Here is a 17712-nt window from a genome sequence, read left to right on the forward strand (position 1 = left end):
GACAATTTTAAAGCCAATTAAAGAAATCCATAGAGGATAAGCCGTTCCTAGTTTCTAGGCATGATGGGTAATCATTTGCTCATCCGTTTTCTTTGAGACAATCATTTGCTAAATATATGAAACCGCACACTTGAGGAGAGTTCTTGAAACAGGAAAAGCTCTATCAAACACTGTTTTGAAGGACACTTTGCTAATTATCGTCTAAGCATGCACAATGCCAGTTTTGCTTCTTTAGGACAGGTCTGAGAACTTTTCTCCTGTGTCCCAAAGATGGTTTTCAAAAGACAACTGGACTTCCTTGTGTGTGTGTGTTCTTTTAACTTCTCATCCAAGAAGCTTCTTCGGTTCTGGCTGAATGGTGAGGAATGGAAGGAAATAGAAATAGGAATAGGAATAGGAATAGGAATAGAATAGAATATTGAAAAATAGAACAGAATAGAATAGATTAGAATAGAATGCAGAATAGATTGCAGAATAGAATAGAATAGAATAGAATAGAATAGAATAGAATAGAATAGAATAGAATATTGGAAAGTAGAACAGAACAGAACAGAATAGATTAGATTAGAATAGAATGCAGAATAGAATATAGAATAGAATAGAATAGAATAGAATAGAATAGAATAGAATAGAATAGAATAGAATGCTGAATTCTATTCTATTCTATACTATACTATATTATACTAGAATAGAACAGAGTAGAGTAGAATAGAATAGAATAGAATAGAATAGAATAGAATAGAATAGAATAGAATAGAATAGAATAGAATAGAATATTGGAAAGTAGAGAACAGAACAGAATAGATTAGATTAGAATAGAATGCAGAATAGAACAGAATGCTGAATTCTATTCTATTCTATTCTATTCTATTCTATTCTATACTAGAATAGAACAGAGTAGAATAGAATAGAATGCAAAATAGAATAGAATAGAATAGAAAAGCTCTCAGTGTACATACAAGCAACAAAGTGATAAGTCGTTGATCATGAATCATAAGGTATAATCACAACCATAAGATACAAACAACAAGTGATAAATCATAAGATACCAACAGGAGAAGGTAACAGGAGAGATGAGAAGGCAAGAAAAATTAGAAGATGAGAAAGATGAGAAGATTTATATTTTATTCCTTAGCAGTCATCGGGTCATTAGTTCTCTGAGAGTCATTAAGGCCACTTGGGGGTTTATCTGCATCCTCAGGGTCACCTGGATCAGAGTGCAAATGGCTGCGGAGCCTTCTTTGGGACTGCTGAAAGGACTGTGTTGTAGCCTGGAGATAGTTGATGTCCTGTCCCTCCCTCTCTGTTGAGAGAGGGCTGCTCAGTTTTAACATAGATGGCCTTTTGACCCCTCTTTCAAACCAGCATTCCTCTCTGTCCAGAATGGGGATTTTGCTGTCTTCAAAAGAGTGGCCTTTGTTTTCAGGTACAGATGGACTGCTGAATCTTGTCCTGATGGACACAAGATACTGCCCCCCTCCCCAGTCTCATTTCTGAGCCCAATGTAATAAATTGAACCGACTGTCTCAAAGCCATTAGAGGTTTTTTTTCCACCCTATTAAAAGTTTCGGCATGTCTTAGGATCAATACGGCTTAGCGTTTAAAGCAAGTACACAAAAGCAAACTCTCGGCAATTAAAAAATTGTTCCAAGTGCTCTAACGACAACAGAGACCAAAAAAAAAGGAAAAAACCCAAAGGTACCTCATGTTGTCACCTCGACCATGTAGCCATTAGGAGTTGAGCTTGACCCAAAAGGTCGCCATTTTGTGGTGTTAAGGTAGCTAAACTGAACATGGAAGGGGAAGCAGGTATGGGAACTAACTTGGCAACTTAATTTGGATTTCAAATCTTTGCTCAAACATCGAACTCCTTTGATGGCTCTCCAGTTGAACCATTCCAGAAGGTTGCTTAAGTTTAAGTACAGGTAGTCCTCAACGTACGACTGTTTTTCACACTTACGACCGTTGCAGCATCAAAATTCAGATGCTTGGCAACTGGTTCGCATTTATGACCGTTGTTGTGTCCCAAGGTCACACGATCCCCTTCTGCGACCTTCTGAACAAGCCAAGCCACTTAACAACCGTGTTACTTACTTAACAGCTGCAGTGACTCACTTAACGGTGGCAAGCAAGGTCGTTACATGGGGCAAAACTCACTGAACCCCTGTCTTGCTCAGCAACAGAAATTTTGGGCTCAACTGTGGTCGTAAGTCGAGGACTACCTGTAAACCTCCTGACATTGTGGAACAGCTCGCCTCTAGAAATTGTGGGCGCTCCATCACTGGAGATTTTTAAGAAGAGACTAGACAGTCACCTGTCTGAGATGGTATAAGTTCTTCTGCTTGAGCAGGGGCTGGACTAGAGGACCTCCAAGGTCCCTTCCAGCTCTATTCTATTCTATTCTATTCTATTCTATTCTATAGGCTGCCACAAAGAGGAGGTGATCAAGCTGTTCACCAAAGAACCAGAAGGCAAGACAAGAAACAATAGATGGAAACTAACCAATGAGAGAAGCAACCTCGAAATAAGGAGAAACTTCCTAACAGTGAGGACAATTAACCAGTGGAACAGCTTCCCTCCAGAAATCATGGGCGCTCCATCACTGGAGATTTTTAAAGAAGAGACTAGATTAGACAGTCACTTGTCTGAGATTGTATGGGTCCTCCTGTTTGAGCAGGAGGCTGGACTAGAAGACCTCCAAGGTCCCTTCCAGCTCCTATTCTTTCTATTCTATTCTATTCTATTCTATTCTATTCTATTCTATTCTATTCTATTCTAATTCCATTCCATCCCACATTATTCTATTCTATTCTATTCTATTCTATTCTATTCTATTCTATTCTATTCTATTCTATTCTATTCTATTCTAATTCCATTCCATCCCACATTATTCTATTCTATTCTATTCTATTCTATTCTATTCTATTCTATTCTATTCTATTCTATTCTATTCTAGAGGCTGCGACAAAGAAGAGGGAGTCAAGCTATTCTCCAAAGCACCAGAAGGCAAGACAAGAAACAATGGATGGAAACTAAGCAAGGAGAGAAGCAACCTGGAATTAAGGAGAAACTTCCTAACAGTGAGGACAATTAACCAGTGGAACAGCTTGCCTCCAGAAGTTGTGGGTGCTCCAACACTGGAGGTTTTTAAGAAGAGACTGGACAGCCACTTGTCTGAAATGGTATAGGGTTTCCTGCCTGAGCAGGGGGTTGGACTAGAAGACCTCCAAGGTCCCTTCCAACACTGGCATTCTGTTCTGCTCATGTCTCCACTGTGGTTCCTCCAGCAGCCTCTAGAGTGAACCTCTGCAAACAGGGATGCACAAAACCACTTCAGAGCCTTGCCCAAACAGTCCAGCGACGGAAAGGTGAATACCTGTGGCTCAACCTCTCGAGACTCAAAGCCTAGCTAGCCTGGAGGAGGAGCTGGTCCCTGGGTTTTCAGCCTTGCTGCTTTATCTTCTTGCATTCATCTGCAGCTTCCAGTCAGGAACTGTGTTTCTAATGCAGCTTTTATCAGCTCTCCATAAACTGCCTGAAGCAGGCACTTATTGTTCTCGATCTGCAGGTAGCTGCAGGTTTCCCCTTCCCTTCTTACAGGAGAAAAGAAATGATAAGCTTCAAGTAAGCTCCTGTTGACAACTACAGTATTTACAGATTTTATAATATAACCAATTGATAATGCCTTGGTAAGACCACACTTGGAATACCTCATCCAGTTTTGGTGACCATATTCTAAAAAAAACCCAACAAAATGTTTTGGTGACCAAAACTTCGGAAAGAGTGCAGAGAAGAGCAACAAAGGTGATCAGGGGGCTGAAGGCTAAAACATATGAAGAAGGTTGCAGGAATTGGGTATGTCTAGTTTAATGAAATGAAAAGAAAAGAAGGACTTGAGTGAAATCATAGCAATGCTCTAATATCTGAGGGGCTGCCACAAAGAAGAGGGAGTCAAGCTATTCTCCAAAGCACCCAAAGGCAGGACAAGAAGCAACGGATGGAAACTAACCAAGAAGCAATCTAGAACTAAGGAGAAATGTCCTGACAGTGAGAACAATTAATCAGTGGAACAACCTGCCTCCAGAAACTGTGAATGCTCCAACACTGGAAGTTTTTAAGAAGAGATTGGACAACCATTTGTCTGAAAGGGTATACTTTTTCCTGCCTGAGCAGGGGGTTGGACTAGAAGACCTCCAAGGTCCCTTCCAGCTGTGTATTCTGTATTCAGATGGTGGTGGGTCATTCATATTGTTTGTGATGGGGCATTGTTGAATAGCTCAGGACTGAGGCTGGAACTAATCTCTGAGAAAGAAGTTGTACAAGGGGAAGTAAAGGGCAGCTGCTTAGGCCCTTGGCCGAAGATTTATATGGTTCCCCCCCCCCCGGAGATCTTCAACAATTCTGTAAATCAAAATGAGTTCACACTTGACTTGCGACATTTCGTCATAGGATATGGCTTACCTTCCTTGGCTTCACTTTGTCGTGATAGTCATATTGGAAGATGCCTTTGTAGCTGAGTCCTAACCACCACGGAATTCCCTGCTTATCCTAGAAAGTTGGGGAGAAACAGAATAAATGACTTACTCTTTTACTTTTTTACTATTACTGTTTAACCTAGGACCGAGGAGCAATTTCCTGACAGTGAGAACAATTAATCAGTGGAACCAGTTGTCTTCAGAAGTTGTGGGTGCTCCAACACTGGAGGTTTTAAAGAAGAGATTGGACAGCCCATTTGTCTGAAATGGTATAAGCAGGGGTAGGCAACCTTGGCTCTTTTATGACTCGTGGACTTCAACTCCCAGAATTCCTGAGCCAACATGGGGGAACTATGGCCCCTTCATGACTTCTGGACTTCAACTCCCAGAATTCCTGAGCCAGCCATGCTGAGGGGAAACGGAGAGGTTTCCAAGCTGAGTCATGCTGGCTCAGGAATTCTGGGAGTTGAAGTCCACAAGTCATAAAAGAGCCAAGGTTGCCTACCCCTGGTATAGGGCTTTCTGCCTGAGCAGGGGGTTGGACTAGAAGACCTCCAAGGTCCCTTCCAACTCTTGTTATTCTCTCTCCTATGTTCTACGTATATCTTGGAGTCCAAATGTCATAATCTACTGGAGTGCTCCTTAGCGAAGGTTTAAGCTTGGAAGCATGATTCTTTCCCCCCCTTTTTAAGATTAATTATTGTACAGAGAACCTGAATGTTATCTCTGTCAACATGAGGGTCTATAAGGGAGGGATCAAAACAGTAAAAATGGTGTCTAGGCTGTGTGGTGGAAGCTCCTCCCCCTGTCCAACAAGCATTGCATGTAAGACACATGTAAAAAGGGGCAGGATTTTGATTGCATGGGTTACAGCTGCCATCTGGACTTTTATGATCCTTCCCCCTGCTATCCCTGAACAGAACTGAACAGAAACGTTAAAAGGTGCACAAAAAGAAAAGTTTCATCCTTATAGATTTTTTTTATAAACGGAAACCAATTTTGAGTAAACGTTTGCGAACGATGTTTTTCGACTTTGTCCATTTTAAGCTGCGTGGATTTCAACTCCTAGAACTTCAAAACTGGATTGTAAGTAGTGTGCTGGACCAGTATGTAACTCTGGCCAGAGCATACATTTAGCTTAGGAATTAAGAACTGTGTTAGAGCATTTAGCATTTAACGGGTTAAACACTGTTTCCTTAAGAGATGGCCTTTGGGAAATGTAGTCTAGTTGTTAGTCAGTCCTATATCTTATCTAGTCAGTGGGAGGGGCTTCAAAGTTTATTACAGGATGTCCTGGCTATGTGCCAGGGTTGTAAAAGCCTTTATTTAATCAAGCATCATGCACGCATCGATTGGCATCCGTATCCATGCCTAGCTGAGATGGGGAATTATTCCCTTTTTACCTACGAGAATGGACAGATGTGAATATGACTGGATGTATCTACTGTAAAGTAAGTCTCTGCTTAGAATTCCTGGACAATAAATATTTGTTTAAAACCATTTTCGTGGAGTTTATGCTATCTGGATCAGAACTATAATGCATCTCAGTTCACGGTTCCAGAATAAGTAGCTTTGGGAAGGTCCTCCGTCGTACCTTTGGCCAGTTACTAAGCAATCAGTCGTAAATCAAGGACTAGCAACAGCCCGTAGACTTTTATACCGCTTCACAGTGTTTTGCAGCCCTCTCTAAGTAGTTTACAGAGTCAGCATCTTTCACCCAACAATCTGAGTCCTCATTTTACCGACCTCGGAAGGACAGAAGGCTGAGTCAACCTTGAGCCTTGAGTCAACCTTGATCGAACTGCTGGCAATGAGCAGTGAGTTAGCCCGCAATATTGCCTTCTAACCACTGCGCCACCATGACTACCTACAGTAGCTTACAGTGGGATTGGGGTAATGACTATTTTTCCCATGGTGTTTCGAAGTCAGCATGTCTGAAGACAATCCTGTGCCATCTACATGCTACTTTTGAGAGCCCATAAAACATGGCTGCATGGCAATGCTATCTTACTTAGCTGTAAATGTTAAGTTTATTTAATGCAGTGTTTCTCAACCTTCACAATTTTAAGGCATGTGGACTTCAACTCCCAGAATTCCACAGCCAGCAATGCTGGCTGTGGAATTCTGGGAGTTGAAGTCCACATGCCTTAAAATTGTCAAGGTTGAGAAACACTGCTTTAATGGCTGTGTTGTTGGAATGAATAGTGCAAGAAACCAACCGTTTTACACTGCCATTCAAATACCTAAGACCATCAAAACTAAGATACGATACAGTTAAGTTCTCATCAACAGTAATGAACAGTAACGCTCTTGTGCATTTCAGGTATCTGATTTTTCAGTTTGATCTACTTCCCTATGAAATCATGAAGGCCACTTATTTATCTTAACCCAGGGGTAGGCAACCTTGGCTCTTTTATGACTCGTGGACTTCAACTCCCAGAATTCCTGAGCCTGCATGGCTCAGCTTAGAAACTCTCCCTTTCCCCTCAGCATGGCTGGCTCAGGAATTATGGGAGTCCACGAGTCATAAAAGAGCCAAGGTTGCCTACCCCTGTCTTAACCCAAAACAGTCAGACTGTTCAGAATGGAATCACATGTAAGTACAGAATAATGATTTCAATTGTCCTTGCTCAGGGTCAACCCATTAACGAATTAAATTATTTTTTTCAGAGCGCACCCACCTTGACTGCATAATAATGTACTCCATAGGTTGGGAGGGACTCTACAATGCTCATATAACTAGGAAAAAAAACATAAGAAAAATGAGATCAAAGACGCAAACAGCACGGGAGTTATGCAAAACAGCATACTGACACCTGGGCAGTCTTTTGAGACCCAACTTTGAAACCCAACCTTGCATCTTTTAAACTCTCCCAAAATTTGAATTCATGTCACTTAAACATCATAATGCTTTCCTTATATAATCCAACGCCGTGCACTCTACATGGGGCCACCCTTGGAGAGTATCCGAAAGCTTCAATGGGGGCAGAACGCAGATGTGTGGGCAGTTTCAGGAGTCCCTGGTGTGTGATCCATGTCACACCACTGCTGTGTGAGCTGTTATTGGTGGCCAGCTTGCTTCTGGGTCCAATACAAGGTGTTGGTTATTACCTACAACAAAGGTCCCCAACTCTTTGGGCACCGGGGACTGGTTTCGTGGAGAAAGGTTTTTTCCACGGACTGGAAAGTGCATGATTTTGTGTGTTGCCTGCATCCCATGGATGGGGCTTTGCTTGTTTGTGTAGACTGGTTGCTGGCATACCACGGACCGGTACTGGTCCACGGACCGGGGGTTGGGGACCCTTGAACTACAAAGCCTCTTATGACATGGATCCAAGCTACCTGAGGAATTGTCTCACCCCAGTGGGATTGTCCACCCCACTCTTTCTGGCAGAAGGGGCTGCTGTGAACCCCGTCGGCCAAGGAATATTAGGACGGTACAAAATAACTTTCCATGAGCAACCTAAGGTGGAAAAACTCAATGTTAAATAAAAAACAAAGCGTTAATTTAACTGAAGGTTGCAGGTGATTTTGGCTAATGAAGCACCCTGCCCAGGAATGCGGACACACAAATAATTTCACAAGCAGAGACATCAGCTTCTGCAAATGACCCAAAAGGTGCTTTTTCTTGAGGCAACTGGACTTTCTTGTTTTTCTTTGAAGACATTTCGCTCCTCATCCAAGAAGCTTCATTTCCCACCGTCCAGCCAGAGCTGAAGAAGCTTCTTGGATGAGAAGCGAAACGTCTTCAAAGAAAAAACAAGAAAGTCCAGGTGCCTCCTGAAAAAAAAAAGGACTTTTGGGACAACCGTGACCTGGATGACTGAGAATCTCCAGAGACTTCTGCAAGGGCAAGCGTTGAAAAATAGGTTAGGCCAGGGGTAGGCAACCTTAGCTCTTTTATGACTCGTGGACTTCAACTCCCAGAATGCCTGAGCCAGCATGGCTCAGCTTGGAAACCTCTCCCTTTCCCCTCAGCATGGCTGGCTCAGGAATTCTGGGAGTTGAAGTCCACGAGTCATAAAAGAGCCAAGGTTGCCTACCTCTGGGTTAGGCTTATACTCTATGATATAGGGCAGGGGTATACAACTTATACTCTATGATATAGGGCAGGGGTAGGCAACCATGGCTCTTTTATGACTCGTGGACTTCAACTCCCAGAATTCCTGAGCCAGCACGGCTCAGCTTGGAAACCCTCTCCCTTTCCCCTCAGCATGGCTGGCTCAGGAATTCTGGGAGTTGAAGTCCACGAGTCATAAAGCAGCCTAGGCCTAGGCCAGAGGTAGGTAACCTTGGCTCTTTTATGACTCGTGGACTTCAACTCCCAGAATTCCTGAGCCAGCACGGCTCAGCTTGGAAACTCTCCCTTTCCCCTCAGAATGACTGGCTCAGGAATTCTGGGAGTTGAAGTCCACGAGTCATAAAAGAGCCAAGGCTGCCTACCCCTGAAATTATAGGGGCTTCAGTCTGATGTTGGGACATAAATGTGAATGGCTAGAGCAGTGCTTTATTGTTTTTATCGTCTTAGCTTGTAGTTGATAACATAAGATCAGGGCCTCGGAGGTTTTGGCGGGGGGCAGGCTGGTTCTTTGCAAACTTCAATAAAGGAAGCGAGACCCCCAATTCTTCCCTTCATATCTTTTTTTTACTGGCCTAATTATTTTGGCCCACCTCATCCAGAGGAAGTAAAATACAGAGAGTCCTTGACTTACAATAGTTCATTTAGTGACCGTTCAAAGTTACAACGGCACTGAAAAAAGTGTCTTAGCATTTTCCACGCTTACAGCCATTGCAGCATTTCCACGGTCACATGATCAAAATTCAAATGCTTGGCAACTGACTCATATTTATGACGGTTTGCACTGTCCCGCAGTCATATTATCTCTTTTTGCGACCCTCTGACAAGCAAAGTCAGTGGGGGAAGCCAGATTCACTTAACAACCATGTTACTAACTTATCAACTGCAGTGATTCACTTAACAACTGTGGCAGGAAAAGTCGTAAAATGGGGCAGAATTCACTTAAAAAAATGTTTCACTTAGCAACAGAAATTTTGGGCTCAATTGTGGTCGCAAGTCGAGGACTACCTGCATGGAAAATGAAAGAGACTGAAGAAAAAAAAAACACCAACCCTTAAAGCAGATTTGAAGTCGTTTCTGCCTTCATGGAATTCTTTCTACAAGCTATGATGAACCTATAATTGTATACTGCTGCAAAGAGTTAAATTTTAGCAAACAAATTAAGTGCTTGTGCATCACACAAGGGATATACACTTTGGGATATAACCCATATCCACCTGGAAACCTGACTTGGACCTAAAAAATCTGGAATGCCAGCTTTTAAGAGGGTCATATTTTAAGAGGGTCTCCATTGTTACTGATATTCATTTTAAGGAAGAAGCACAGTTTGCTGGATCCTACTTTGGACATCGCTGCTTTGAAGCCAAATAATGTTATGAAAGAGACTGAGGTCACAACGAGATTTCGAATGCACACTGGCCAAAATGTTCTGTGTCTAGAATTCCTGTTTTTGACTTACTTGACGATAGCTTGGCCTCTTGTCTGTCCATTCAGCTTCTTGTAATGCTCAATCACTCGATCCTCACTTGGAAAAAGAGAAACAGGAATTAATTTAGCAGGCAGAGTTGAAAAAGTATGATGGCGTTCCAGAGTAGGAGAACCATCTCCTCAGTGATCAAGTCAATAAATCTCAAAGATCTCTGTATAGATCAGGGCTTTTCAACCAGTGGTACGGGTAACACCTGTGGTACATTGGCACCTGGCAGGTGGTACGCGACCATCCTAAAAAAGTGGTAGCGGCCTGAGCGAGAGACGGCTGGAGCTGCAGGGCTGTCAGGGCTCAGCAGAAGCGCCAGGATCAGTGCCGCTTTCCAGCTGATCGGCGCTTCTTCAGGGCTGTCAGGGCTCAGTGGAAGCGCCAGGATCAGCACCAGGCTCCAGCTGGAGCTCGGCACTGATCCTGGCGCTTCCGCTGAGCCCTGAAGAAGCACCAATCAGCTGGAAAGCAGCACTGATCCTGACGCTTCTGCTGAGCCCAGAAGAAGCACCGATCAGCTGGAACGTTGCAGCCTCTCCAGGGTCTTGTGATTTACATTCAGATGCTTGGCAACTGATTCATATTTATGACGGTCACAGTGTCCCAGGGTCATGTGAAGTGACCAAAACCTGCTGCAACCACCCAGCAGACGGGGGGAATAAAAACCAAACACCCCCCACCCCACCCCCACTGCCAATCCTCAACAGAAATGCTCACAACAATGAAAACCTCGGACAGGAGGAAGAGCGCCGCCGGGCGGGCAGGCAGGTGTCTTGCTTGGCTGTGGCTTGGGGGGCACTTTTTTCAGTGCCACTGTAACTTCGAACAATCACTAAGTGAACTGTTATAAGTCGAGGACTACCTGTACTTTATCACTTTTTTCCTTTTTTTGGGGTCATCAAGTTTTTGACACCTTGCTAGGTGACTGGTGGTACTCGGATGTTGCCATATCCTAAATGTGGTACAATGGGTGAAAAGGTTGAAAAGCCCTGGTATAGATAACAAAATGGAAAGCAGGGGAAACAACGCTAGCTGTCCTAGAATATATTCTTCCATTAAAAAAGGGCTTTCCTTTTATAAAACAAAAACATTAGCTACAGGGAAGTAGAAATTGAGGAGGAGGTGAGCTCCAGGTCAGGTAATACTTGAAAAGGTTTGAAGTTTACTTTGCATTTTCTCCTATGCCACTCCCTTGCCAAAAAAAGGTGAGGAAGCACCATGTACTATTAAGTTAAGAAAAAGATCCTCGTACCGCGTAAGTCTTATGGATCATACCAAGTATCTTAGCGTGAGCACGGTTATGTAATTGAATATAAATAGGATGCTGTTGGTTCGCTTTTTTTGTGACTGGGAAAGGCCCCAGATACAATTCAGATTTACACAAAGACGGCTCACACAGAAGAATAAACTGGGAGCCGTATTGTAAATCTTCAGTTCAAGGACTGGATACTCTCATCCGTGATGACGGATAGAAATCGGGTTCAAGCAAGCAAACTCTAAGCAGGTTCCAGAATTGTTGTTATTTTCTGCTATTTTCCTGCTCTTCACTGTCAACTCTATGCTAATCCCTTTCTGTTCACTGCCCATTTCCAATGTTCCCATATTCTTGCTCTTCTCTGCTTTTTTCCCATTCCTTTCAGGTTATCCACTGGCTTTATCTGTACTCAGCATTGTGCCTTTCCTTTCCTTTCCTTTCCTTTCCCTCCTTCTCTCGTAGTTTTTGTCATTTACAGCTGCATTCCCTTTCCTTCCCTTCCCCTTCTTCCTTTTCTTTTCTTTCCTTCCCCCTTTTCCTTTCCTTTCCTATCTTTTCCTTTCCTTCCCTTCCTCTTCTTCCTTTCCTTCCTTCCCTCCCCCTCCCTTCCCTTCCTCTTCTTCCTTTCCTTTCCTTTCCTTTCCTTCCTCTTCTTCCTTTCCTTCCCTCCCCCTTCTTCCTTTCCTTTCCTCCCCCTCCTTCCTTCCCCTTCTTCCTTTCCTTTCCTTTCCTTCAGCTTCCTTTCCTTTTCTTCCCTTCCCCTTCTTCCTTCCCTTCCCTCCCCCTCCCTTCCCTTCCTCTTCTTCCTTTCCTTCCTCTTCTTCCTTTCCTTCCCTCCCCTTCTTCCTTTTCTTTTCTTTCCTTCCCCTTTTTCTTTTCCTTTCCTTTCCTATCTTTTCCTTCCCTTCCCTTCCCTTCCTCTTCTTCCTTCCCTTCCCTTCCCTTCCTCTTCTTCCTTTCCTTTCCTTCCCCTTCTTCCTTTCCTTTCCTTCCCCTTCCTTTCCTTCCCTTCCCTTCCCCTTCTTCCTTTCCTTTCCTTCCCTTCCCCTTCTTCCTTTCCTTTCCTTCCCTTCCCTTCCCCTTCTTCCTTCCCTTCCCTTCCCTTCCCCTTCTTCCTTCCCTTCCCTTCCCCTTCTTCCTTTCCTTCCCTTCCCCTTCTTCCTTTCCTTTCCTTCCCCTTCCTTTCCTTCCCTTCCCTTCCCCTTCTTCCTTTCCTTCCCTTCCCTTCCCCTTCTTCCTTCCCTTTCCTTCCCTTCCCCTTCTTCCTTTCCTTTCCTATCTTTTCCTCTCCCTTTCCTTTCCTATCCTATCCTTCCCCTTCTTTTCTCCCTCCCTCCCTCCCTCCCTCCCTTCCCCATTCCCATTCCCTTTCTCTTCCCTCCCTCCCTCCCTCCCTGCGCATTTCAGCCCCTTGTGAGAATGAAGGTGTGAGCACATTTGAATGCATTTTCATCGGTCCTGGATTGCAGAGACCCGGATGAAATCCCACTTGATCAAGGAGATCACTGAGCGACTACGGATCCGCCACTCTTTTCCAGCTGCTTCAGAGCACAATTGTGGGAATAATGTTGGGGAGGATTCCATCCTCTAGAGTTGTGTTTCTAAACCTTGGCAACCTGAAGATTTGTGGCTGTGGCTAGGGAATTCTGGGAGTCAGAGTCCATACCAAGGTTGAGAAAAAAAAATGGTTCTACAAGTTGCCTTGAGCTTTCAGAGAAAAGAGGGGGAGAAATGCATCAAGAATAGGAAGGTAGGAAAGAATAGGAGCCCTGTTAAGTCAGAAGCTATTGTAGACTCTGAGAACTTTCCCAAGGACCGTCCTGGAATTTCACAGAGTAAACAAAGAGAACTTTCTCCAGACTTTTGTCCCGGGCGCAGTTTTGCCGAGAAAGGGGTCAGCCAGTTCCAACGAGTGGGTGGCCAGAGAGAGAATACTGTAAATAAAAGATCACCCAGCCACAAAATGAAAATCACATTCCCTTGCTGTCATCAAATTACAACGCTGGGGAAGTTAAAGGGGAAGCAGATAAGATGGCTGGAAGCCAAGAGCCTTCAAAAAAAAAAGAGAGAGAGAGAGAAAGGCATGAAAGACTCAGGCGAACCGTGGAAAGCAAAAATGTCTCTCTCTCCGCTTCCTGAGCAGATTCATATTTGGGCTGATGAAAGAGGCGGTTGAGAGGCATTTCCTTAGGACTCCCCATTCATTTTAAATTCTCTTCGAATGGGCCAGTGGATTTAATGCTCAGCCCTAGCAGGAGGAGGAAAGGGGGAAAGCCCGGAGATTATTCATAGGGCAGAGCATTTGCAAAAACTCCACATCAACCTCCCGGCTTCTTGTCCAGCTGGAGAACGTGGGTAGTATGTGCACAATGCCCAGCGGGCAAGGGGGTAGAACGGCTCTCGCTCTGGTTACAGACATAGGATGAAGCAATATGACAGGGGGGACAGGATAGCAGTGTTCCAGTATCTCAGGGGCTGCCACAAAGAAGAGGCAGTCAAGCTATTCTCCAAAGCGCCTGAAGGCAGGACAAGAAGCAACGGATGGAAATCTATTCTATTCTATTCTATTCTATTCTATTCTATTCTATTCTATTCTATTCTATTCAACCGTCCTATTCTATTCTATTCTATTCTATTCTATTCTATTCAACAGTCCTATTCTATTCTATTTTATTCTATTCAACAGTCCTATTCTATTCTATTCTATTTTATTCTATTCAACAGTCCTATTCTATTCTATTCTATTCTATTCTATTCTATTCTAGTCCTATTCTATTCAAGTCCTATTCTATTCTATTCTATTCTATTCTATTCTATTCTATTCTATTCTATTCTATTCTATTCCATTCTTTCCAATAGCTATTCTATTCTATTCTATTCTATACTATTCTATTCTATTCTATTCCATTCTTTCCAATAGCTATTCTATTCTATTCTATTCTATTCTATTCTATTCTATTCTATTCTATTCTATTCTATTCTATTCTATTCTATTCTTTCCAATATCCTATCCTATCCTATCCTATCCTACTCTACTCTTATCCTATCATACTCCTATTCTATTCTATTCTATTCTATTCTATTCTATTCTATTCTATTCTATTCTATTCTATTCCATTCCATTCCATTCCATTCCATTCTCGTTAAAAGCCACTTGGTGAATAATCTGGGAAAGGTAAAAGGCCCTTCAAACTCATCTGTTTTGTAGTGGGTTGTAACGGCGGGTTTTAACTGTTCATTTTAATTATGAACCATACGCCTTTGTTTTAATTGCTATGGTAAGTGAAGGGTTGACGTCGAAGCTGCTTTTGTCGAATGCCGCAGAGACAAATTTCGTACCAATCTCAGTCAATTAACAAACCCTTGTCTCATAAGGCAAATCGATTTTTCAGAGAAACCACCATCAGTGCGGGTGTTCAGTAGAGAAAGTCAGAGGGCAGATCTTATTAAAGATAAAGTCAAATATTTACCAATAAGCCAGAGATGGGTGCTCCTTAAGGGCTTGAGTGGGAAGCGCCGGCAACTTCTTCAAGTCCGTCCTTACAGTTTCATTGCTGAAAAAGAGAAGGGGGAAGGGGGGGGGGGGAAGAGAAAGAAATCCAATTTTTAAGCACGTTAACCGAGAGGTAAGACTGACAGTCTCGAACTCGATTCTTGCATAATGAAACACTGTAGAGCAGGGGTGTCAAACTCAATTTCATTGAGGGCCGCATCAGCATTGCGGTTGCCCTCAGGGGGCTGGGTGGGTGCGGCCTACTGGGTGGGCGTGGATGGAGTGGGTGTGGCCTATTGGGTGGGCGTGGCCAGCTCTACATCATTCGCGTTAAGAGTGCCTGTGGGGGCCTGGGCAGGAGTGGGACAGATCTGAGGGTCTCTGGCAGAACGGGGTGGGACCAGGGCAAGTGCCAAGGCATGGTCCACTGGAGGAGCCTCACTGTTCCTCTCAGGCCATGCGGGGGGGGGGCTGGATGGTGGTGCAGGCTGCCCGGAGCTCTGGGCAGCAGAGGTCAAATGCCCAGCCTGGCCCTTGAGCACCCGTGGCACCAAGCCCAGCCCCACTTCCTCAAGGTTGCTGCTCAAGGTTCTTCTGGTTCCTCGCTGTTTCCAGACAGCCTTGTGGAGCTAAGACTGAATGCGTTTCAGCATAGATGGCCACCACAAAATTGCACATTGGCTCCCGGCTGGCCTGGGCTAGGGCCAAGGCAGCGGGGGCCGTTCCCTCAGTGTTTCCAGAATGGCTTCGCGGGCCACATGAAACCACTTCGCGGGCTGCATCCGGCCCCCGGGCCTTGTCTTTGACATGTCTGCTGTAGAGTGATCCCTTCAACATTTCTTTATTTTGCATTAGGGAATCAGGGACCTTTGGCCCCCAGCATCACCTCCATCTGAACAAAGCTACTCCAGATATGGCTTCCTCCATTTCATTTGGATTTCTGAAGATTGTCACAACATCACTGTGTTTCAATAGCAGGAACAGTGTGCACAAACATGGGAGAATACTTTTGCGATTCTCACATGATTCTCCTTCGGTGGCCGAAGGGCGGCAAAAGTTGATGGGAGTTTGCAGAGATGGCTAAATGAACTGCTTCGATTAAAGAAAAGGACACAATTAATTTTGTTTCTACTTGGAAACCGATTCTGGACTTTGTGCTTGAGGTGGACAAAAAAAATATGAAACTTTGATTTTGCGTTTTGCTGATTAGATAGGTTTGTAGTTTATATTACTATGCAAAAGTAAAAAAAACGAGGGCGTGTGTTGTTACGGTACCTTATTTTACTGCGCCAAAAAAAGTCAATGCTTTTCTTTTTTCCCTTTCCCCTACATTTTTTCCTGATTCCCCCTTTCCTCCCCTATTTTCCCATTATTTTCCTCTTTTCTTCGTATTTCTGCATTTTGTATTTGGGAAAACAAATTAAAAAAAATGAATTCAAAACCTTGTTGCGTTTTCAAAGCGGGCGATCCGGTGCGGAAAGCCACATGTGCAGGAAGGAAAGAGAAAGTTTTGTAAGGAAGCTGCGAGAACTCTCTCCAGATTTTAATGACTTCCAAAAATGCTCCAAGGAGCAATTGCTGATCAGAGATCTCCAGCCGGAGTGGCTTTTCCTGCCTTGACAAGTCCTTTGTTCACCCACCTCCTCGGCCTGCTTGGAGGGTGGGTGGGGATTGCGTTTCCTGTGGGAAGGGGCAGGCTGATGCTTTCCTGCAAGGCTGAGAAACTTGGCAAAAACATCATTAAAAGAAAAAAATAAAAGAGAGCAAAATTTCTGGATGGAGAAAACTGCTGAGGTTCTGACTTGCCCCAAATGAAAGGAACTGTGACTTGGTTTTGCATTTGTGTGCGTTTATTTTGGAATACAGAATGTTGTTGTTGTTGTTGTTTTTTAAAAAAACAGCAAACAGAAGCCCAGAAAAAAGGGATCTCTGACGCGCTGTACAAGATCAAACTTTCATTTTTATTTAAGTCGTATCACTTTTTTTTCTCCTTCCTGCTCAACCGTGTCTGATTCTCAGACACTCCCTGGACGGGTCCATGCAGATTTCCTGGCAAGATTTTTCGGAAATGGTTTGCCGTTGCTTCATTCCCAGGCCTGAGAAAAAGCGACCGGCTCAAGTCACCCCACTGGCTTTGTGCCTAAGGTAGGATCTAAAACTCACAGTCTTTCAGTTTCTAACCAAGTGCCTTAACCACTACACCAAATTGGCTCTCCATTAACACATTACGCAATCCCATTATTAACATCTAAATCAGTTTAATTTAACTGTATCTGTCCCTTCCCCCAGGCAGAAATTAGATATAAACATTGGAACATGCAATTTAAAATTTTCAACTGCCCCCAAAACAGGAGTCTTGTCAGTAAAACGTAAAACAAAACAAAAAAATTACGGGAAGATGGGAGCGTTGTGTTAACACACCCAACAAGACAAATCAGTGGAGCCAGGTTGGTTCCCAGGAAGAACTATAAAACAGAAGATAAACTGCAAAAACAGATCATCACCGGGGGTTACCTGAAAGTCTCACAATCACTCACACACTCTTCTACAACACATTCTGGAGGCATTTTCTTAGCCATTAGGTGAGGGACTCAACTACCCAACCTGAAACACATTCTCACAAGCACCAGAAACAACAGAACAAAGATGCTAATGTGGGAACTAGGCCCGTAACAAACCCAGATTTCCATTTTGCCCTTACATTTACAACTGCTGCACCCTTACAGAATTAGTGGTGCCTGTATGTGTCCTTCCTCCTTAATAATAATAATAATAATAATAAAGTTGGAAGGGACCTTGGAAGTCATCTAGTCCAACCCCCTGCTCAGGCAGGAAACCCTATACCATTTCGGACAAATGGCTGTCCAGTCTCTTCTTAAAAACTTCTAGCGTTGGAGCATTCACCGCTTCTGGAGGCAGGTTGTTCCACTGGTA

The 17712-nt window shown here is 43.7% G+C and overlaps 1 protein-coding gene across 1 annotated transcript; it reads right to left on the minus strand.

Annotated features, from left to right (window-relative positions):
• Positions 1–3261: 3261 nt before the first annotated feature.
• Positions 3262–17357, minus strand: LOC107297070 (FERM domain-containing protein 4A-like). The gene is made up of 6 exons (XM_015826428.1): positions 17293–17357; positions 14756–14839; positions 10013–10078; positions 7157–7214; positions 4462–4548; positions 3262–3306 (listed from the first exon to the last, which is right to left on the minus strand). The coding sequence occupies exons 1-6, from the start codon at positions 17355–17357 to the stop codon at positions 3262–3264; spliced, it is 405 nt and encodes a 134-aa protein (XP_015681914.1).
• Positions 17358–17712: the final 355 nt, after the last annotated feature.

This window comes from Protobothrops mucrosquamatus, unplaced genomic scaffold (genome assembly GCF_001527695.2).
Source record: "Protobothrops mucrosquamatus isolate PMUCROS unplaced genomic scaffold, P.Mucros_1.0 scaffold3128, whole genome shotgun sequence".
Classification (NCBI taxonomy): domain Eukaryota; kingdom Metazoa; phylum Chordata; class Lepidosauria; order Squamata; family Viperidae; genus Protobothrops; species Protobothrops mucrosquamatus.